The sequence below is a fragment of the Pristiophorus japonicus genome, chromosome 1, assembly GCF_044704955.1.
Source record: "Pristiophorus japonicus isolate sPriJap1 chromosome 1, sPriJap1.hap1, whole genome shotgun sequence".
NCBI lineage: Eukaryota > Metazoa > Chordata > Chondrichthyes > Pristiophoridae > Pristiophorus > Pristiophorus japonicus.
In genome coordinates this window covers 392,558,893-392,582,694 of record NC_091977.1, presented here as the reverse complement: position 1 = coordinate 392,582,694, position 23,802 = coordinate 392,558,893, and the positions used below count along the sequence as shown (strand labels likewise).

Genomic DNA, 23,802 nt, shown 5'->3' with positions numbered 1-23,802 from the left:
CACTATGTATGTAACTGATCCAATAAACATCAAGCATTTTTGTCTCCAGACAAGGGGAAATGGGATGGAAACTGTATAAGGTTATAACAATTCATGTTGGCATCCAAGTCCTTAGTATTGATTACATTAATCTTCCAGAAGGTTACCTGAATGACCTTATTTTAAACTCATACTGGGCTTACGATAGTGTGTCTGGTTATGCTGGTTAACTTGAAAAAGTATCAAAGTTTTTGCATCTGCAGTTGATAACATGCCTGCAAAGAAGAGGATAGTATATTCTTTTGCTGCTAACTCAAACTGTATAAGGAAGCATGGGGCCATGGCATCCTACACGACTTGGAGTTCAGCTTCTTCCCCACATCCTGTCCATTACCAAAACACATTAAACTATGTCACCACCCACATCAAGTCCAACATACTGATCACCCAGTCATGTCCGAGCTCCAGTAACACCCCATGCCCCAGTGTGTTGATTTCAAAATTCTTGTCCTTTTTAAAAAATCTCAATGGCCAAACCCCATCCTGCCTTAGGGATCCCCTACTTTATGTCCCTGCACACACATTCCACTCTTAACACTGGGATTTCTCCTTATCCCTTGCTCCCTCCACTCCACCACCAATGGTTTCTCATTCAGACATATCAGACATTATTTGTTTTTAAAAATTCAATAGAAAAAAGGTGGCGTCTTCAAATAGTAATTATTACTCTCGCTAATTTTCTCTCCACTTTTGAAAAGGTAAAGTTCCACATGATGGCATCTTCCAAGTGATCATTTATCACATGTGAGCCATTACAATGTCAGTAGGCTATTCATCCAGGGTGGGGAGGGAGGAGGAGAAGAGAGGGGAACATAGTTAAGCCCAATTCTGCCCTCACCTGCAGACTTCCAGCAGAGGTTATTAAATATTGATCAGGAATAAGAGCCTCAGCTGACATTCTCTTTCCTAACCTGGGGCACCAAGGCCAATTATATCATTTGACCAGAGACTGAACCAGAGTCTTTCCTGATCAGCCACTCATTTAATAAATTCATTGACCCAACAGATCAATGGGCAACCGCATATCTCCAATAACGACCATAAAGGAGGGGACTGACTCTCTACCCTCTTTGGGCTCATAACTGAAATTCCACAAATTTTGGTCTTACACATATAGTACAATATATTATTAGGTCTAGGTATGAAGAAAAGTACAATTTAATTAATTTTTCTTGAGTTGTGTGATTGATTTATCAATCAGGAGGATATTGGAAGTTAGCAGCTGTACTATGAGGGAATAGTACATGAAACACTTTGCCTGACTTTTCTGGTCCCAATTCAAAGTTACTGGTTGAAATACAGCAGATGGCCTCTATAGTATCACTTTGGCTCAGTGGTTGTATTTTCACCTTGGAGTCAAAGTTTTGGTTCCAACCCCATTATAGACTTGAGCACATAATCTCAGCCAAGGGAGAGCTGCATTGTTTGAGGTACCATCTTTTGGATGAGATAGAAACATAGAAACATAGAAAATAGGTGCAGGAGCAGGCCATTCAGCCCTTCTAGCCTGCACCGCCATTCAATGAGTTCATGGCTGAACATGAAACTTCAGTACCCCCTTCCTGCTTTCTCGCCATAACCCTTGATCCCCCGAGTAGTAAGGACTTCATCTAACTCCCTTTTGAATATATTATATTAGATGTTAAATTGAGTCTCCATCTGCCTTTTCAAATCCCATAGTACTAATCAAAGGAGCTCGGGAGTTTTCCCAGTGTACTGGCCAACATTTTGCTGGCAACCAGCAGCACCAAAAACAGGTAAAACTGGTTTGCTGTTTGTGCAAATTGGCTGCAGCATTTAACTACATAACAACGACTACACTTTAAAAGTACATCTTTGGCTGTAAATTTTTATTTGGATGTCCTAACAATATGAAAGGCACTATAAATACGTGTTTTTTTTTATATAAAGTGACTGAAGCAGTAAAATGTGTAGTATTATAAATATTCATTTCTGACCATTAGATTTCCTCTTAATAGAAAGATCATGAATGTCTACTTTATATATGTATTTACAGTTTTGCTATAAACAGTTAAAATCTTGTGTCAAATCAGTACAGGAAAATCAAAGAATTAGGAACAAGGTGGATAACATATAAAAACTTACAGCTGAAGATTCATTGCTGATCTATTAAGCTTCCAAGTCATAAAATTATCAAGTCCAAACTCTAAGGGGGAGAAATTTTGTTGCATAGCATCCCTCGTGAGGGACGCTAGAGGGTTTGCAGCCGTGAGTGTCGACATTCTGTGCAACGCCCCCGGTATCAACACGGAAGCAAATTTTGGTTTGTGCTGCACCTGTAGCGCCCCCACCAGAGAAAGCTGGCGTGCAGAGCTGTTCCGGGATGCTAAGGGAAGGAATGACTGCATGAGGCAAGTGTGATAAATTGCAACAAAAAAAATCAAACTTTATTTTGGAGGGGGTGGGAGAAAGAGGGAGGGAGTAATGTATAGGGAATGTTTTTTGTCCCGACTTCTTTTTTGCAGGGAGGCCTCTTTTAGCTTGCTACGAAGCCAGCTCTTTAGCACGATATATTTAGTTAGCACACCCAGCCCACCCCCCAAAGAGAAGTGGGGAAAGCTTCCCTTAGTGCTCTACTCCACACTCAGGGCGCAAAAAAATGAATTTTGCTGTTCTCGTTACTAAATTTAGCAGCCACCTGACATTAGCGCCTTTGGAACCTTCCAGCCAAATTTTTCACCCTAAATGTCCTGGACCCAGAATATAGATAATGAAATTTCAGCCCCTGAGTGCTAAATGGAATATCGTATGGGATGAGTTTCCATTTAGCCAGTAGAAAGCAGCATATTCTCTGACAATACAATTACATGAATTGCAAAAATCTGTGTGTTAAGCTGCTTTCACAGATCAGCCAGCACAGTATGGCAGCTACCTGTTAATGCTCGAGAATGGTTTCTTCTTTCAGTGAAGTCTAATTGCAATAGGAAATATTCTACTTTTAATACTATTGGTCCCTATCCTATCCTAATACTTGAAATGCTTTCCAATACGAAGTATTTTAGCAAAGTATTTTCATAATCTTAAAATTCCATGAACTTTAGTCTCTTGCCTTTGGTTAAATGCATCGGTTGAATCCTTAGCTATTGGTCTAACAATTTGCTGTTAATACAATGGTGTTCCATTTTAATTACATTTAGAAAACACTGCTCATTTCTTACCTGTTCAGCACCCATAGAGGACAATCCTGATGTAGGCACAGAGGTCATTGAGGTCATGCTAATCTGCCCTGACATCTGATTCATGTTGCTCATACCGGCGGTGTTGGTTGCCATAGAAACACTGATATTCATATTGTTGCTGTACATGCTGGTGTTTGCCTGTTGTCCAAACTGTGGTGGGGACGACTGTGAAAACATGCTGTGTTACAAGAGGAGAAAAAACAAAAATGACATATTAGATTAAATAGATTTCCCCAAAAGCATTTTACTACGTGGGTCTTGTCTGAGATGTTATGAACCTTACAAAGGACAGGCACAATTATTTTGCAATGGACGACATGCGGCATTCATTAGCTGCCAAATTTTTGAGTCACGAATGTCTTATTTACATTTTCACTACCAAAATCCTTTCCCATGCTCTCATCACATCCAGAATGAATTACTCCAACACTCTCCTCGCTGGCCTCATTATCCATAATGCACAAACTCTACTTGTCCAAAATGCAGCTACCTGTAACCTGTTCCACATTAAATCTCACTGGACTGCAGTGCTCCCTGTCCCCCAACATATCTCTATTCCTTTGTAAAGCCTTGGTATATTTTGTATGTTAAAAGCTACTAGGTAAATACAAGTTACTGTTGCCACAATCCAGTAGAGAAGTTGTATGAAGAATGAAGATTTCTATAGACAGTACTACACAGCTTTGCACCTGCCTGTCTACCAATTGATTTCCAACAACCCCCAACCACTAAACAAAGTAAATATGGCCTATAATTAAAATAATCCCCCAAAAGATGAGGTACGTTAGGGTATCGGATTTAACAGCAGCAGCAAGTCCGGGGCATGTTAGGTCAACACGGATGGCTGTTATCCTTTCTCAAAAGATTCAAACAGCTCCTCTCTATACAAGCACATGATCTGGTCCGCCAGCCAATAAGCGAACTATTCTATTTTTTTTGATTTGTGCTCGAGATGTTAGCAACACTGTCCATCCCAAGGTGCCCTGAATGTGATTTTGGGCCTGTTCTTCAAGACTGCTGCAGTTATTATGGCGAAGGTATGTCTAAAGTGGTGTTAGGAAGTCATGCTGTATTTCCATATAGGCTTCCGAGACCCAAGTCTGTTTTACCCACCCCATCAGTTGTAAATATACAGAATACTTTAAAGCTTAAATTAAAAGATAATGGGAAATGATCAGAAGTACCTGTTTCCATTTATGTTTCCCTGTGGCCAGCCATTAATCTCAGAAGGTGACTGGTAGGTAGGTGTAGATTGAGACTGCTGCATCATTGGACTCTGTGTATGACTCATCCTTGGGGACATTAATGGGCTTTGGGGGGTTGTAGCCCCACCAAATCCTGCATCAGATTGCTGATTCATCCCTGTGAATGAACAAACCAGATTTAGCAATTTTGAAGCAGCTATTATTCTATGCACAATTTTACAATACATGCACAGACTATTAAGCTGATAAATTTCAAACAGTTCTCCAATCTAGATAACATTGTACAGAGTATCAATTAGTAGAAATCCCAATCAAAAAAGATTCCAGTTAAATGTCAACATGGCTAACAGAAAAAGGTTTTCTACTTGATAATGCATACACATAATAAATTTGCGGTAAATGATGTCACCATAAAAGCTGTGTTTTTTTTTTTAACGTGCCCTTCACTGCAGTTGTATATCTTTGCTCCACTGCCCATATAAAGAGAGCAGTACTCCTCAACGAACAAACACCACTATACAAAATTTGATAACTGGAACAACACAAGCAGACTTCTATATCCTTGAGCAGTTAATCTTTAGCAAGAGCATTCTTGGATTAATTATGTTTTAGTGTTATTTGTCTCTCCACTAATGGCATAAACATACTTTGATTCCACGAAGGAAAACACAAATAACCTTCTGAATGTACGAGGGGACAGTGGGTCTAGTGAGAAGGAGGAACTGAAGGATATCCTTATTAGGCGGGAAATTATGTTAGGGAAATTGACGGGATTGAAGGCCGATAAATCCTGGGGGCCTGATAGTCTGCATCCCAGAGTACTTAAGGAAGTGGCCCTAGAAATAGTGGATGCATTGGTGATAATTTTCCAACAGTCTATCGACTCTGGGTCAGTTCCTATGGACTGGAGGGTAACTAATGTAACACCACTTTAAAAAAAAAAGGAGGGGAGAGAGAAAACGGGTAATTATAGACCGGTTAACCTGACATTAGTAGTGGGGAAAATGTTGGAATCAATCATTAAGGATGAAATAGCAGCGCATTTGGAAAGCAGTGACAGGATCGGAACAAGTCAGCATGGATTTATGAAAGGGAAATCATGCTTGACGAATCTTCTGGAATTTTTTGAGGATGTAACTAGTAGAGTGGACAAGGGAGAACCAGTGGATGTGGTGTATTTGGACTTTCAAAAGGCTTTTGACAAGGTCCCGCACAAGAGATTGGTGTGCAAAATCAAAGCGCATGGTATTGGGGGTAATGTGTTGACATGGATAGAGAACTGGTTGGCAGACAGGAAGCAGAGTCGGGATAAACGGGTCCTTTTCAGAATGGCAGGCAGTGACTAGTGGAGTACCGCAGGGCTCAGTGCTGGGACCCCAGCTCCTTATAATATACATTAACAATTTAGATGAAGGAATGGAGTGTAATATCTCCAAGTTTGCAGATGACACTAAACTGGGTGGCAGTGTGAGCTGTGAGGAGGACACTAAGAGGCTGCAGGGTGACTTGGACAGGTTAGGTGAGTGGGAAAATGCATGGCAGATGCAGTATAATGTGGATAAATGTGAGATTATCCATTTTTGGGGCAAAAACACGAAGGCAGAATATTATCTGAATGGCGGCAGATTAGGAAAAGGGGAGGTGCAATGAGACCTGGGTGTCATGGTTCATCAGTCACTGAAAGTGGGCATGCAGGTACAGCAGGCAGTGAAGGCGGCAAATAGTATGTTGGCCTTCATAGCAAGGAGATTTGAATATAGGAGCAGGGAGGTCTTACTGCAGTTGTACAGGGCCTTAGTGAGGCCTCACCTGGAATAGTGTGTTCAGTTTTGGTCGCCTAATCTGAGGAAGGACATTCTTGCTATTGAGGGAGTGCAGCGAAGGTTCACCAGACTGATTCCAGGAATGGCTAGACTATCATACGAGGAGACACTGGGTCAACTGGGTCTTTATTCACTGGAGTTTAGAAAGACGAGCGGGGATCTCATAGAAACGTATAAGATTCCGACGGGACTGGACAGGTTAGATGCAGGAAGAATGTTCCCGATGTTGGGGAAGTCCAGAACCAGGGGACATAGTCATAGGATAAGGGACAGGCCATTTAGGACTGAGATGAGGAGAAACTTCTTCACTCAAAGTTGTTAACCGATGGAATTCTCTGCCGCAGAGTGTTGTTGATGCCAGTTCATTGGATGTATTCAAGAGGGAGTTAGATATGGCCCATTACGGCTAAGGGGATCAAGGGGTATGGAGAGAAAGTAGGACAGGGGTACTGAGGGAATGATCAGCCATGATCTTATTGAATGGCGGTGCAGGCTCGAAGGGCTGAATGGCCTACTCCTGCACCTATTTTCTATGTTTCTATGATTTACCATTTGGTTAATAACATCAGTGTCCAGTTAATCCCTCACTCTTAATCATATTAAAAAAAAATCAAACTCTCATTCATGAGCATCTGTTTTTACAGTATGAAGTAACACCATAAAATAGCCTCTATGCATTTAGAAAGATGGACAAACAGGAATTAACGATATACAAGGCGGCATCAGCAAGATGAAATCCACATGAACTGCTGAAAACAGACAAGCGAGACGATAATGTGACTAAAATGTATATTTCCCCTACCTCACAACAAATGTGCTAATTTTTCCTCAATTATTTTACTAGTGTTCTCAAGTCCAGCGTTTTAACTTTGGATAACCCATTCCTAGCTATGAAGTGCCATTTAAAAACCTCTTCAAAATCTACTTTATTGACCCAGCCTTCAGTATCCCTCCTTTGCCTCTCTTTCATGTATAATAAAATGCAGCTCAAGATCAACTTTGACCATAATTTCACTTCACTGTTAAAGATTAATTGTCATAATATCTCATACAAAATTAGCAGTTTATGATGAAGTGACTCTTTAAGTCACATTTCATAAAAGAAGCCTTTTTCTTAAAAGACTATTCCAATCTATAGTATCTCTTTCTCTCATTTATCTTCCATCGTTTCTCTTCCTTCAGTTGGCTAGTCAACTTTGAGGCCATTGCAGTCAAGGCTTATCCTGTTCCCACTGAGCAGGGCTGCTGAATAGGAGCATGAACCCTGGGGATACGGAGGTCAATTGCAGTCAGACCTAATGGCTAAGTTGGGTGGCAGTGTGAGTTGCAAGGAGGATTCTATGAGGCTGCAGAGCGACTTGGATAGGTTAGGTGAGTGGGCAAATGCATGGCAGATGAAGTATAATGTGGATAAATGTGAGGTTATCCACTTTGGTGGTAAAAACAGAGAGACAGACTATTATCTGAATGGTGACAGATTAGGAAAAGGGGAGGTGCAAAGAGACCTGGGTGTCATGGTACATCAGTCATTGAAGGATGGCATGCAGGTACAGCAAGCACTTAAGAAAGCAAATGGCATGTTGGCCTTCATAGCGAGGGGATTTGAGTACAGGGGCAGGGAGGTGTTGCTACAATTGTACAGGGCCTTGGTGAGGTCACACCTGGAGTATTGTGTACAGTTTTGGTCTCCTAACCTGAGGAAGGACATTCTTGCTATTGAGGGAGTGCAGCGAAGGTTCACCAGACTGATTCCCGGGATGGCGGGACTGACCTATCAAGAAAGACTGGATCAACTGGGCTTGTATTCACTGGAGTTCAGAAGAATGAGAGGGGACCTCATAGAAACGTTTAAAATTCTGACGGGGTTAGACAGGTTAGATGCAGGAAGAATGTTCCCAATGTTGGGGAAGTCCAGAACCAGGGGTCACAGTCTAAGGATAAGGGGGAAGCCATTTAGGACCGAGATGAGGAAGAATTTCTTCACCCAGAGAGTGGTGAACCTGTGGAATTCTCTCCCACAGAAAGTTGTTGAGGCCAATTCACTAAATATATTCAAAAAGGAGTTAGATGAAGTCCTTACTACTAGGGGAATCAAGGGGTATGGTGAGAAAGCAGGAATGGGGTACTGAAGTTGCATGTTCAGCCATGAACTCATTGAATGGCGGTGCAGGCTAGAAGGGCCGAATGGCCTACTCCTGCACCTATTTTCTATGTTTCTATGATAGCTAATTCAGAAGAAGTCATGAATCAGACCTGGGGGCTTTTTAATCTAAAAGATATTTCCACATTACATGATGCATTTATCCCATGAGTTAGCAGAGAATGGAGGTTACTGTCTATTAATAGAATTTACTGCTGATCATCCCTGTCATAGCATTATGTTGTGGGGGAACCAGGTTGAACTCTGGAGGGGGAGGGTTAGAAACAAAAAGTTGCAACTCTCAACCTGCCTAAATTCAAAATGGGCATGTTCTTCGAAAATGGTAATTTCTACAATCAAATTTAGCAGACGTATTAGAATTAATAATTAATTAATTAAAGAATTAATAATTCTACTACTAGAAGTGTCAAATAAAGGAATGCCATTTATTTAAAGTTCATCCTATTCAAGGTTATTTTTTTGGTAAGTTGAATTTACTTCAAGACCATCGCAAAATATAACAAAGGAATAAAGGAATTAAGGCTGTATAGTTGAGTTGGGATACAGTAAATTGCCCAATAACAGCCCATCAGTCCATGATTAATAATGCAGTTCTCGCATTTGCACAGCAACTTAAAAGTCTACTCCTGAAATTGATCAGATTATTTCAAATGTTCAGTCAAAATTTGATATTTTAGGTGCTGCAACAACATTTGGTAAATGGAAGCCACTTTCTAATTTCTAAGCTTTGACAATGTGCTTCAGTGCACCAAAGGCCAAATAGCTCATAAACCATTTGAAATTCATTTTAATCCCTAGACTCCATTTGCTGTGTTGTTTGGATGCAGAATCCTATTGTGCGATTACCATTTAGTACTGGATTCTTCCAGTTTGACAACATGCCAATATGCAACGTCTAATGAAAGACAGATTACTGCTAAATTTATAAATGGTACATTATTTCCTGAAGTTAGATCAATTTTGAAACTTCAGTTCCTTTCATGTTTTGTAAAGATAGCGGCTACTGTGCAAAGTATTTTGTAATAAAGTAAAAAGTATTTTTGTAAATTGGTATTGTTTCATAAAAATAGGATATGATTTTAAATTAGATCTTTCTCCTTGATAAAATTTTAGTTAGTCAGGAATTATAAATATAGAACATACTAGACCTGTGCCAATGTACACAGCAAGTCAAGGCCAATTGTAGTCTTCAGGTGTAGTGGGGTTAGAGGCTAGGAATATTGGATTGAAATGTGCAGGAGTAAATCAATCCACATTTCAAAGTCATACATTTTATCCTTATTTTTCTGTAACATTTTATTTATTTATGATCTTGACATGAAAAATGTTACATGCAAAAGTACTTGTTCACTTTTCCATTATAAATTCATGTATCTGCATAACATAAGAAATAGAAGCAGGAGTAGGCCATTTGGCCTCTCGAGCCTGCTCCGCCATTCAATATCATGGCTGATCTGATCTTGGCCTCAAATCCACTTCCCCGCCCGCTCCCCAGAACCCTTGACTCCCTTAGCATTCAAAAATCTGTCTATCTCCACCTTAAATATATTCAATGACCCAGTCTCCACAGCTCTCTGGGGTAGAGAATTCCAAAGATTCACGACCCTCAGAAGAAATTCCTCCTCATTTCTGTTTCAAATGGGAGACCCTTTATTCTGAAACTATGCCCCTAGTTCTAGATTCTCCCATGAGGAGAAACATCATCTCTGCATCTAGCCTGTCAAGCCCCCTCAAATTCTTAGATGTTTCAATAAGATCACCTCTCATTCTTCTCAACTCCAAGGAGTATAGGCCCAACCTGCTCAACCTTTCTTCATATGACAACCCCTTCATCTCAGAAATCAACCAAGTGAACCTTCTCTGAACTGTCTCGTCTCCAATGCAAGTATATCCTTCCTTAAATGAGACCAAAACTGTACACAGTACTCTAGATGTGGCCTCGCCAATACCCTGTACAGTTGTAGCAGGACTTCTCTACTTTTATACTCCATCCCCCTTGCAATAAAGGCCAACATTCAATTTGCCTTCCTGATTACTTGCTGTACCTGCAAGCTAACTTTTTTGCATTTCATGCACAAGAACCCCCAGATCCCTCTGTACCGCAGCATTTTGTAATCTCTCCCCATTTAAATAATAATTTGCTTTTTTATTTGTCCTACCAAAGTGGATAACCTCACATTTTCCCACCTGTATTTTCCCACATTATAGCCATCATCCATTCTACATTTATAATGGAAGATGGCTATATAAACGGGTCACATTTATTACCCACTCCACAGTGGTAATGCTACAAATATTTCTCACTACCAGTCATGCAAGAGAGAAGCTTTCAATAACTCTGAATCGTTATCCTTCGGACTGTAACACTGTACTTAACTAATCTTAAAAATGAGCAAATACATCTGAAGAAATGTGAAGCCACTTGTGTGAAATAAGGAGCATTTATTTGCTACCACTAAAGTTAAATCTTGTATGCAAACTCTTGGCACATCAGAGTACTTAGGGAGTAACTGTTTTAATTCTTATGACAGTGTTCCTTACAAGTAGGATAAAATCACATTCCTATTACCCTCCGAGTTGTCTCTAAATAGGTTATTTCTAATAGCTTTACAATTACACTTTCCTAGTATTATAAATTGGGCAATCTAGATCGGAGAAGCATTAAATTGGTACCAATGTACATTATATGTTTGGAATATATCTGCTAGATAAAAAGCTTAATTTTGCTCAAATGTCAACTTCTTTAAACTAGGATTTGTAAATCTGCCTTTCCACACACAAGCATGGCACAAACATGGATTTATCACACCACAAATTTGTAAAGAAGAGGTTTTCAGGTGCATAAAACCCACCAGGAAATCCAATATAACTAAATATTACTCAACTGAGTTTTGTAATTTGTAAACACAAAAGCAAAATATTTTCAGAAGATCTAGTTTAATAACCAAACACTATCAACTTTCAAAGTATAGTCGGTCACAGTAAAATTCTTGTTGCTGCCTGTATTATCTCAGGAGCTGATTTGTAAAACTACACGCCAAAAATCTATCCCTTGGGAACACTAAATCCAACTCTTTGCATTCATATATGTTAGGCAGCAACAAGATTTGCAAGACAAATAATGACTACGGTCAGTTTAGTTTTCTGTGTTGTTTCAGTATTACTTAAAAAACAATAGATATGTTTTAAAAATTGTGTGCGCTGTAATATTGCTGTTTAAAACTCTCCAGTGTTCTACCTTCTTATCACTGGGTCTTGTACAACTAATTGAAGAGTCAATTCTAGCTATGAGTGATTGACTGTCCATACTTGATTGAGATGGCTGCAATACTCTGACATTGATGGAATCATAACTTTTTAAATAGAAATACGCATGTGATCAACCTTTACTAGTTACATCACAGGTATGAGACTTAATCCAACCAATTCAAGCATTCAGAATGGCTTTCCCCAGCATCAGCTGTGGTGGAATCAGGAACTTGCTTACAGTGAAGCTACTGATTAGTTCTGCAATATTCAGTAACTTTGCAGAATAGCTTATGCTATGCAGAACACCAAGCAAGCAATACATCTCCATTCTCTACACAGCACCAGTCAGTGGACAGAAACAAGTACTACAATGTTATTTCTTTAGATAAAAAACAATATTCACAACTCTATTGTGATACCACTGCAGTTACTAGTCATCTCAATTCCCAAGCAGAACTTTTGCTTATGCAGTAGGAATTATTTTCTGTTTAAAAAAAAATGGAAAAGAGGAAAATTTAAATATTAAAGAGTTTGTGAGCGGATGGGTGGTTAAAAGCACTGAAATTGACAGCGCATCGGGAAGCTGGCTTCAACCTGCCAGCTTCCGCCTTTAACTCTCGCGCATGAGGCTGTGAGCGAAAAACCCCCCTTGGGAGTGGCGGGTTACCTATTTAAACCAATTAAGAGCTAGTTAAGAGGCTATTAAGAGCCTTTTTAACTGTGGTTTGAGCTTTTACTGGGTGTTTATGGGATCCCCGGGCTTGCTGAACCTCACCAGTGAAAGTAAGGCGAGAGCAGAGTGGCCATTGAGGGAACTCAACTTAAACACTCACACCTGCTTCCTTCCCCCAAGGGAAAGGTTTTTGCTGACACCACTTGTTCCGACAGTTAGGTGGTGATTTCTACAACTTGAGGTCACTCTCCCTACACTGGAGGATTGTGCGTCTGATCTCCACTTTACTTCGGTCATTTATCAGATCAGCATGCGTGACACTTATGCTGCTTCACCTTGGAGCTCAGATGGGAACCAAGATGAGCACCAGCAGGAGGAGCAGTGGCTTTCCCCTGCCTGACCTGCCGCTCAACAGGAGCAAAGGGATGTGCACAGGGGTGCAGCTCGCAGGAGGCGATACCCCCAAACACCAGGTATATAGGCAGAGGATCAGCTTCCTCAACGTGACTGAACACCAGTGCCTCAGGAGGCTCAGGCTATCGAGTCAGGTCTTGGCAGACATTTGTAGCTTGCTGGAAGATGACCTGCTGCAAGTGGACCTGGAGTACACGCATTACCAATGGCTGTCAAAGTCACCACCGTCCTCAACTTCTTCACTCAGACTCCTTCCAGAGATCGGCAGGAGATAGTTTCAGGATTTTGCAGTTTAGTGCAGCAACTAGGATTGGAACTGCTGGAGGAGCAAGGCACAGAGCCTCTTCAGAGGAGGAGGAGGAGGAGGAACAGGAGGATGATGATCCTCTGGGTTTTGGAGCCCGTGAGGCAAAGACTTGGCCCTCAGGACATGTGGGGCTCTAACTGGGGAAGGGGGGGGGGGGCGGAAACAACAGGGAAAAGTGGGAACACTTTGAGCAGTGTTCCCCACTTCCATGTCTCCTCTCACCATCATCCCTCTCATGGCCTAACTGCACTTCCCTACTAGCAAGGAGCTGGACAGCAACTTGCTGCACAGCAACTTGCTGCACATCAGTGGGGCGATGAATGGCCAAGTCTTGGTTTCTATCTATCCTTGTTAAGTTGGCATTCAGAGGCTGCAAGCTATTGGTAAGAGAGAAGCATGCACTCGTTTGAATGACGTATATGATCCATGCAGGTGACCACCCTTTCCATGGACGAACACACCATAGCCAGATTCCTCCAAAATCATCTGCTTTGTCAACGGCCCAAGATTCAGCATCTTCATCCAGCTGAGCGCATTGCGTCCTCCGACGAGGACTCTTCACTGCTGTCCCCATCTGCACCATAATCTCCTGCTCACGTGACTTGAGACACACCAGGTCTTCTTTATGACTTATCGATCCCACCAATGTGTGTGCATCTGCGCTGGAGTGCATGGGTCGTGTGATGGTGCACCCTCAGAGTCTGTGACGTCCTCTGAGGAGTCGCCTTCCTCCTCTGGCTGAACTGTCTGGGCGACATTTGATGGGCCTGTGGGAGAGTAAAGACATGAATTAGAACTGATATAAGAAGAATGTATTAAGTGAACATTATGCACGTGATCATATTTCATTGGCTGCTGACATCAAGTCCACGAGTGACTGTTGTATGCCATGTAGCTGTATGATATTTAATTCTGTCACCAGGTAACAGAGTTCCCTGTCTCTCCATCTCCGACTGCCAGCAACTCCACTGATCTCCTGCATCTCTTCCTCTGCTGCAGTCACTGGTGACATGACTGGAAGGCCACCTCCAGTTCTTTGCCTCTCCTGGCTGTTCAGTGCTCTCCGCTCCAGTAAAGAGGGAAACACAAGACCTTTGAGTGAGTCATGGAATGCGTGGAAGGGATGGATGGGCAACATCTGCAGAGGGTGACTATGAGGGAGAGGAGGGTCACTGCATTATGAGGGAGAGTGTACATGCTGAATAGTTAGATTGAGATGTGAGTAGGTGCATTGACAGTGAGGGATGGGTGCACCTGCAAGGTAGGATGGTGAGAGAAGTGATGTGCAGGTGTAGGCTCGGGAAGACAGCATGAGGAGGTTGGGATGACAGGCACATCAGGATGTAGGGCAATGTAGCACTGTACTCACCTTTCCTGACCTCATGAGGTTATTAAAGCACTTCTTGCACTGAGTCCATGACCTGGCTATCACACTCCTGCTGCTCACTTCTGCTGAGTTCTCCAGCCATGCCTTCTCGGTCTCCGCAGCTGGCTCCTCCTACACAGTCAGCAAGGAATAGGTCCTCTCTGCAGGCCCAAACTCCTTAGAGCAGGATTTCCAGGGAGGCATCACTGAATCTCAGGGCTGCTTTAGGTGCTGAGCCTATATTTTGTATTCTCCAGCAAGATAAATTTCTTTACCAACAAGAAATTCACTATCAACATAATCCACTCTCCAACAACCTCGCTTGAACCTCCTTCAACCTTCAACTGTCAACTTTGCATTGCTCCTTTAAATATCCAAGCTGAATTGGAGCCATGCATGATGTCATCACACCCGCTCCCGTTAATTGGTCAGGAAACCCGGAAGTCTGATTCAATTGCAGTGGTTTCGTTTAAAAAAAAAAGGCCACCCATTTAAAACTGAGATGAGGAGGAATTTCTTCTGAGGGTTGTAAATCTGTGCAACACTCTGCCCCAGAGAGCTGTGGAGGCTGGGTCATTGAATATATTTAAGGCGGAGATAGACAGATTTTTGAGTGATAAGGGGATAAAGGGTTATGGGGAGCGGGCAGGAAAGTGGAGTTGAGTCCATAATCAGATCAGCCATGATCTTATTAAATGGTGGAGCAGTTCGAGGGGCCAAATGACCTACTCCTGCTCCTATTTCTTATGTTCTTAAAAAGTCACTCAAAACGCGCCTCTTCAAATTCCGGGCTTTTGATATGACCCAGGGTCCTCTGCTGCCAGCGTGTCAGAAATGTAAAATTTCCAGCCTAAATGTCAAAAACAGACATGGGGTGGTTCTATAAGAGTAAATTTAAGCTCTTTATATAGTTTGCAGCACAGGCAGACAAGACACCATGTCTGTGCTGATGCTAGCGCTTCAACTGGAGCAGTCTACTCTAAACCCATATCTGCCCTTTCCCCATTTTTTTTTGACATGCTTTCTTTTCCACATCCAATTCCCAAATAAATTATGCTACAGTCAATGTCTCAATAGTCACTTTTAGTAAAGCATTCCACATTCTAATTACTCTCTTCTTACAAATAAATATGAACCAATTACTGAGGGTGGGATCAATATCTTGATCCTGGAACAACAATCCTTGTAAATAATTTTTGAAGTAAAATTAGAATAAAGTAATTTTAATGTAGCTGCATATATGGAAAATCTTATACAGCATAAGTGCGCTGGCAAAAAATGGGTTACTACTGTCAGTTTTTCAAAATGTTAAGACTTGTGCTCTCACAGATCTGCAATGCCATTAGCCAGAACTGTGTTAGTCAACCAGTGCATGCAAGCTAGTACTGTAAATCCACATTCACAAAAAGGGAAGGCAGGTCAGGTTAAACAAGATAAAGTAAAGACATAACAAGCAACAGCTCCACACCCAATCCAAAGCCAAAATCAATTTGCTCAATCATTCCCAACACACAAAGAAAAAAAATACAATTTTTACAATAAATAGTTTTGCCATTCTAATAGTTAACAGCACTCAGAGGAAAGGCAGTACCTGAGCTGGGAAACTGGAAGGCATTGTGCTGCATTTGGGGACTCATTACAGGCCCAAACTGTCCTCCCACATTTCCTATCATTCCCTGGTTAACCAGATTCATCTGGGAGCCATGCAAGGAGCTGTGAGAGAGGAGCTGTGACCCAGGATTTGGGGACACTGGGGAGAAAGGACTGGTGGAAGGTGGTGGGGAAGTAAGCCCAGTACCATAGTTTGGAGGGTATGGGAACTGTTGTGGAGATGCCTGAGGAATCCGAGGAGTGCTCATGGCACCTGCCATAGTGCCAGAGGCTGCCATATTTGGTGGGATGGTCAAACCCTGCTGCCGCATCATCATGGTTCTCTGTTGCACCTGCTGCATCAACTGTCTTTGACGCAGATGCTGATTCAAAAGTTCACGCTGTCTCTGGGCCAGCATCTGTGCATTAATAGGTCCCTGAAGAACAAATGGAAAATATACCTGTAGCATTAACATTCAAGTATCTAGTAACCTTTATTTGAACAGATTCTAAGAGGCTGTGTTTTCACTGAGTATTTACAATGACCAACTTTACACATCTTTACATCCTCGTTACCTAATGTAGGCCTGTGTGGCCCTGAAAACTAAAGTACAGTTAATTATTTTGGCCCTAATAAACAAGAGTGCCTGCAGTAATTATCCACATCAATTCCTGTACTTTTACTTTACAAGATAAATTCATAAAACACGTGTTTTTCAGTACCTTTCATTTTCCAAAATTACGTGTAGGATTTATTCTAATAACGTTCAAGAACAGTTGATTGGCTTTTCCAATTAAAATTCTGCTTTGCTTCTGGCCAACCTCTCAGATTGAGTTATTTTGAGGAATACTATATTTCTGCATATTACAATGGTTTCATAATTTTTTCGCACTATGCTAAATTAGGCTTATTGCAGCCCTGACTTGTTTCAGAAAAAATGGTAATGAAATATTGTTCATCAATTTTTCAGCATCAATTCACTGCTCAATTGTTTTTCATGTATTAATCTATGTTGTAAATTGTATCACTACATAGTCAAGTTTCACATCAATATCAAAGACCATTATCCCACCTGGCATCATTTCATCCCAATTGTTTTTAAACAGGTAAATTATTTGAATATTGGAAGTACAACTTTCACAGACCGCCCTGATATCTACAACTGAAATATCGATTAGAAATATAAATTTAACAGGTATGATTCAAAGTAGCTGTTTTAAAATGAGTGCAACTTAAAACATTTCCTCTCCCCCAAATTTCTTGCTTCCTCACCTGAAAGCACTGACTCATGCCAACTATGATTTCATAAGTCCTCTGCTTAAGGAGGCAATTTTTATGTTTAAACCAAACAGCAAGTACAGTACTGTATTGAAAGTTTATGTTGATGAGGTCAGCTTGACTGTCCTGCTGATGAATGCCCTCTTTCACTGTAGTCATCAGGGATGAAAACTGATTAATTTTCTATCTCTTCACTATATGATGAAGAGGTCAACTGTGATACCCAATCTCCACTCCACTGAGATCAGCCAACTAAGCCAAAACCAGGGGTCAAACCTAGAACTTTTCTGAACTTATGGGTCAGTGCTTGACTACATGGAGTTGTTATCCATTAAGCTAGTGGGGAAAACATTAATCTTTTCTATTAGTGATAATAGTGAGAAACATCTTACAGCAGTTTCTAATGCCTACCTGACCACTCATCTGTGGTGGCACACTAGCCCTTAGAGGTAGATTCATGTTGGAGACGGTGGTAAGTGGATTCATTAGTGGCTGACGATTCTAACAAAGCAAATACAAATGATGAAATTCATTAGTATAAAAATATTGAGAGTTTAATAAGATACATAGGATATCAAGATGCACATAACACTAGTTATTTCACAGATCTGAAGAACCAAAGCATCCTAAGCATGAGAGATACAAGCGGCTCTACGATTGTCTTTCGGTTAAGGGAAAGGCTCATTACATCAACAGCCTGATTCTCAATGTATTATATGGCATCTTTTTTTAAGCATTCTGGAACACATCAGGTGATGCATGCTGTTCTGGTGACTAAAGTCAACATTTTTTCCACTGTCAGGAGGATGCTCAGAATGCAAAAATCAATCATATTTTAATAATCTTCATTTTCAGGGAACATTAAATTGAGAAATGAATAACTTTGATTTTACTAAATACCCCCAATTGCAATTTAAGGAAACTGCTGGCAACAAAGTAATATATAAATATCACTACATTAAATATCCCCACTCCTGTATTTTGCTGCATTTACTTTTATACATTTTTCTAAATTACAGATTCATGTTATCAAATAAAAATAAAATTCCCATTTGTAAAGACCCTGGGTGCACATATTCCCAGTCCTGAAGCAGGCAAAAAACAGCAATAAAAGATTATGCAGATGTGAAATGTGAGCTGAGCAATCTCCTAGTCTGAAATTATCCTAAAGTACTTACTTGTTGAAATGTTACTGTCTTTTCTTAAAAACAAATGAATGTGGGGCCCCATCCATGGCTCGTGAGTTTATCTAGCAAGACCCTGAGCCATGCAGACTAGGAAGATCCCAGGTTTGATCCCCATCCTGGGTTGAGTTAGCTGATTTCAAATGGAGTAGCATGTCAGCCTTTATAGTTGGCTTCAGCACCCAGAGGTTAAAGAGGACAAAATCAACACATGGACTCTCTCCTGTGCAGTATTCAGCAAGCCTTGCCAGACACGAGTGTATGTGAATGAAGAAAGGATTGGGTTCGGTTGTGCTGTCACCAACCACCTCTCCCTCCTGCAACAGTTAAACAACCGGCCAAGACTCACCTTGGACAGCCTTCCAAGGTTCATACATAAATAAATGGGAATGTGGATGAGGTACTGGAGTGACTTGAGAGTCCAACAAGGTATTAATGCGTCAGGGGAGATAATTGGAGAGAAAACAGGTTTATCTTTCAGGTAGAATAGCTGAAATGTTATTGCTTCTGGAAATTCTGTTGGATAAAAATGCTTTTAACATTATCTGAAAACTGTAAATGTTTATTATGCTTAGAATGTACCATGATATTCCTAAACTTAAATTCTTGATGTGACACCTCAGTATTCACAGACATGCAAACAGAATGTGAATACTACCCAGCATGCTCCCTTTTGAAAGGGATCCAGTGCTTCTTTTTTTTTAAAAGAAAAGAAAATTAAGGTGTTAAATTAATGAACACACCTAAAACAGTACCAAGACAAAGGTAAGCTTTTAAGCAGCATACGAGGAGTAAAAATGAACGTTGAAATGACTATGTAGGCATTACCATTTGCTGTCCTTGAAGCCTTTGTTGGAGCTGAAGCCGAAGCTGATTGGGCTGGTTGGGCACCATACCAGAAGACCTTAGCCCAGGCCTTGGTTGCATACGTAACATTGGGTATCCTGGTCGCTGCCCCATCTGAGTAGCCAAAGGATGAAAATTAGGTTCCTGCATGTTAGAGTAGTTTCCTTGTACTACTGTAGTCTGAGGACCATATGGCTGATTATAAACTTGAGGCTTTTCTACCATCATTGAGGACTTCTGGCTAGGGAATGATTCTGGCTGGTGATCCACACTTTGGCTCTGTGAAAACAAAGGCAAAACTACAATAAAACAAGATGTGCTGAATGGTCTTTTCTCATCCTTGCCTGGTTTTAAATATTCCCAAATCTGCCATACTGGGCAAATATTTACCAAGCAGATACAAAAATGGTAGTGGTGGAAATTTGACAGAAAATATAAAACTTGCAAGCTAAACACAAGGAGGAAAATTGTGTTACATTTAAACAAATAGTTTCTCAAAAGCTCCAAAGGTATTGTGGCAGTCACAATGCAAAAAAGTCTTCATACAGGATTGCAATATTTGCCACAATTTGCATAGACTTTTAACATTAAAATATACATTGGCGTAGAAATCCGGGGGTTTAGTGCCGGCCGTTGAGGCCCATTTTGATGAAAAAAATGGCAGCTAACAGCCAACTTGCTTCTGCCCGCTTACAGTTGCTCCTGCGGCGCCCCCCATTTTCAGCAGGTTGGCAGCGCTGCCATTGCCAGCGCTCGCTAGACAAATGGAAATGAGGCAGATTGTGACGTCAACGAGTGTGCAACGCTCATTTGCTGCATGTTCTGCCATTTTCGACCTCGCCGCTCCACTTACCGCCCTCTCAACCATGACCAGCTGATCAAGCATTCAGCAGCAGGAAGTTGTCCCAGCAGCGTTATTTAAAGGGATCAACAACAACTTACAGCTGACATGGTTTTTCAGTTTGACTAGCTGTCCAAGTAGCTGCAACTCTTGCAGCTTTCTAAACTTGTTTAAAGTTGCTAAGGCCACAGAGTGTTGCTGCAAGTGGCCAACCCCTTCATTCTCATTTAAGGCTTCTGCTCACACCATTTGTTCAGTCATGGGGGCTCTACTAGCAGTCCCCCTCGCACTAGAGTATCTTCGGGAGAGGGAGCGGAGGCAACGAAGAGAAGATGCTCGCAGAGGGAGGAGGAGAGTCGGGAGGGCTCTCAACAGGAGACCATACTCATCTAAGGTCTTCAGAGAGCATTTCTCCAACCTCCGCTTAAACAAGCAGCAGTGTATTAGGAGGCTCCGCTTCACCAAGGACGTGGTGACAGAACTCTGCCACCTCCTGCAACCAGACCTGCAGCCTGAGAGCAGGCTGACCACGGCTCTCCTAGTGGCCCTCAAGGTCACCGTAGCCCTCAATTTCTTCGCCAGTGGATCCTTCCAGTCTGCAGCAGAACACAGCTAATATATCACAGTTCGCCGCCCATCGTTGCATTCAGGAGATCACAGACACTCTGTACTCCAGGAGAAGGGACTTCATTGTCTTCTTTGAACAGAGAGAAGCAGGACGACGTGCATGTGGCTTTGCCAGGATAGTGGGCCTCCCCATGGTGCAGAGCACCATCGACTGCACACATGTGGCTTTGCAGACACCATATACCAATCCAGAGATGTTCTGTAACACCAAAAGCTACCACTCACTTAATCCTGATGATCAATGATGCCTTCATCCTACACCAGTCCGGTGTGCCAGCAATCTTCCAGCCAACACCACCTCAAACCTGAGGATGGCCACTTGGAGACATGGGCTACCCGCTCTGCATCTGGCTGATGACTCCCATCCACAACCCCACCACTCGTGCCCAGCACTCCTATAATGAGAGCCATGCTGCCACCAAGATTATTATTGAGCAGACCATCAGGCTACTGAAGCAACGGTTCCGCTGCCTTAACCGCTCGAGAGGAACCCTCTACTACTCGCTGATGCAGGTGTCCCAATTTGTGGTGGTTTGCTGCATGCTCCACAACTTGGCCATCATGAGGGCGCAGCCCTTGTCACAAGGGAATGCAAGACCACCTTAGGAGGAGGAGGAGGAAGAAGAGGAAGGAGAGGGAGGGAGGGAGGGAGGGAGGAAGGAGAGGGGAGGGAGGAAGGAAGGAGAGGGGAGGGAGGAAGGAGAGGGGAGGGAGGGAGGAAGGGGAGGGAGGGAGGGAGGAAGGAGAGGGGAGGGAGGGAGGGAGGAAGGAGGGAGCCAGCAAATCCCTTTCTGGATGGGTAGTACGTGAGCGCCTCATCAGACTCCAGTTTCAATGAATGAAACTCCAGATCCCCGTTAGTCACCACTTCTCCATGTTACCATCCCTCTGTCACAGAACATCACAGCATCCTCCTGGGCACAACGCTGAAATAAGAGACACTAATGAATTTATCAAAATTAGTATCAACTATTCACCCATGTGCATTCCCTCAGTCTTTCGTGTGCTTTTACCTACTGTAGTGCTCCCCCAATGGCTGCAGCATGGCTGGTGGGAGGCTGCTGACTTTTAGCGGGGGAGACCGCAGATGTACATCGACCTCGACCCAGCTGTAGACTGTACCATCTCGGAATGGGCGGCAACAGTCTGGACTGGATGGCTGATAAGCAGTGGCAAGGGCAAGAGCAATGGCAGGAGCAGCAATGCTGTCATCCTGAGAGAGTACAGCAGGTTCTTGCTCCACAGACCCATTGCTACACCCCCGGGGCAGATTGCTGGCCTGCTGCGACATCCTGCAAGCCCCTTTCGACACTCAAATGCAGCGATGATGGCAGCACTCTCTCTGAGCATGAGTGGCAGTAAGCTGAGTCTTCAGGAGAGCAGTCTGAGCTTCCACTGCAGCACTGAGACATTGGGTCACTTCCGTCTGTGCTGCAACATCGACCATCACACGCAGCATCAGGTCTGGATCCACAAGGTCTCTCCTGGAGTTGTCCATCATTCCCAGCTTGGAAATCATGGGCTCCAAGCTCTGCACAGAGCCCCGTCCAACGTTGGAACCGGACTCCTCCATGATTCTAGACACTGACAAGAGACTCTCTGGCAGGCTTGCCATTGCACCTAACATTTCCATGTGTATGCCCATCACCCTTCTTCTGAAGGCCTCCCCATCGAGGTAATCATGAGTCATGTGCAGCAGAACTCGTGTGAACTTGCCCTCCGGGGAGCTGGCACCCAAGCTACCCTTTCCCCCTGGTCTGGCTGCAGTCCATTTGTTACCGGTGACTCACCATGTGCAGATTCTGCCTCTATACTACCCTCTAAATTCCATGCAGTGACATTTTCTGTGCTGGTGTCTGCGAGTTTCAAATGCCATGCTGGTGTCCCCTCCTCCTCTTGTTCATCTCCTCCTTCAGTTTTGTCAACATAAGGCAGGCCTGCTGGCAGTTCGTGGGTATCTGGAAGCAGAAAGGCACAAGGGTCAGGTTGTGGTGAGGGGACGAGGAGAAAGCAAAATAGCATTATGTGCTGCCTTTGCCTGCAAGAGAAAAGGAAGTATGTCAGTTAGTGTAGTGCAATGTGTTTAGATGATGTGCCTGCTATAGTTGAACAATTGTCAGTGTGTGCAAGGTGTGAAATGTGGGCGAGTGTGTAGCATTAGTGGTAAGGTTGAGGGTGAAGTGAAGCCATGATTGTAAGGTATGAGTGGCGATAGCTAGAGATTGATGGTAGGTGAGTGATGAGACTGTGGTGCATTGAGCAGTGAGGCTAGTTGTGCAGATGGCAGGATATGACTTTTGCTGAAGCCTTCACTCACCTTCACCTGTCATGTGAGGTCCTTAAACACCTTTTGGCCCTGGATCCAGGTCCTTGGGACCACACTGGTGGCCATGATGGAGTCAGCTATCTTCTCCCACAGCCTTCTGAAAATAGCCTTAGATGGTTTCTTGCCACCCTGCGAGTCCAGGACAGCCTGTATTCTTTGCACAGCCAGGACCAAGGCCTCCAGTGCAGCATCTGAAAACCTTCTTTGCTTGCTCCCCTGGTTGCTGTGCCATGGCTTTCTCTACAATGACAATGAGGAGCTTCTGCAATAAAGCACCTCCCCTTTAAGTAGTGCAGAGCGCCTAGGCCAAACATTATTGGCCATCAGACTACACCGGATATTGGGCCCCTCATTCAGCGCTAAGCCAATCAGCAGTGTGTTTAATGCTGAGATCAGCAGTCCAATCATTATAATGAGCAGGCAGCATGAATTTTGCATGCTGCTTGCAGCATTTTGAACGGGTGCAGGCAAACAGCGCTGGCCCGTGACTCCGCCCGTTTTCGGGCCATATCCAATTTCTAGGACATTATTTCTTCTAGCAGTTGGCCAAATTTCTCCAGTGTGCCATATATTATTGCAAATATGGGAATAGGTCAGAACTCAGTTTTCATCAAGTGAACAGAAATTCTAATTCTGAATCTTTCACACTAGCATTAAATAGACATTTTTCAC

The 23,802-nt window shown here is 42.6% G+C and overlaps 1 protein-coding gene across 9 annotated transcripts in view; it reads right to left on the bottom strand.

The window, feature by feature from the left end:
* Window positions 1–23,802, bottom strand: part of ncoa2 (nuclear receptor coactivator 2) — a 418,174-nt gene that overhangs the window by 15,335 nt on the left and 379,037 nt on the right. For 6 of the 9 annotated variants that reach the window (XM_070891258.1, XM_070891260.1, XM_070891261.1 and 3 more), the window contains 5 exons: window positions 19,319–19,615; window positions 17,718–17,807; window positions 16,029–16,464; window positions 4,424–4,601; window positions 3,219–3,417 (listed from right to left, as the gene is read on the bottom strand). In XM_070891258.1, the coding sequence (XP_070747359.1) occupies window positions 3,219–3,417; window positions 4,424–4,601; window positions 16,029–16,464; window positions 17,718–17,807; window positions 19,319–19,615 (1,200 nt within the window). The remainder of the gene's footprint in view (window positions 1–3,218; window positions 3,418–4,423; window positions 4,602–16,028; window positions 16,465–17,717; window positions 17,808–19,318; window positions 19,616–23,802) is intronic. The other 3 variants (XM_070891269.1, XM_070891279.1, XM_070891263.1) reach the window with 2 other exon arrangements.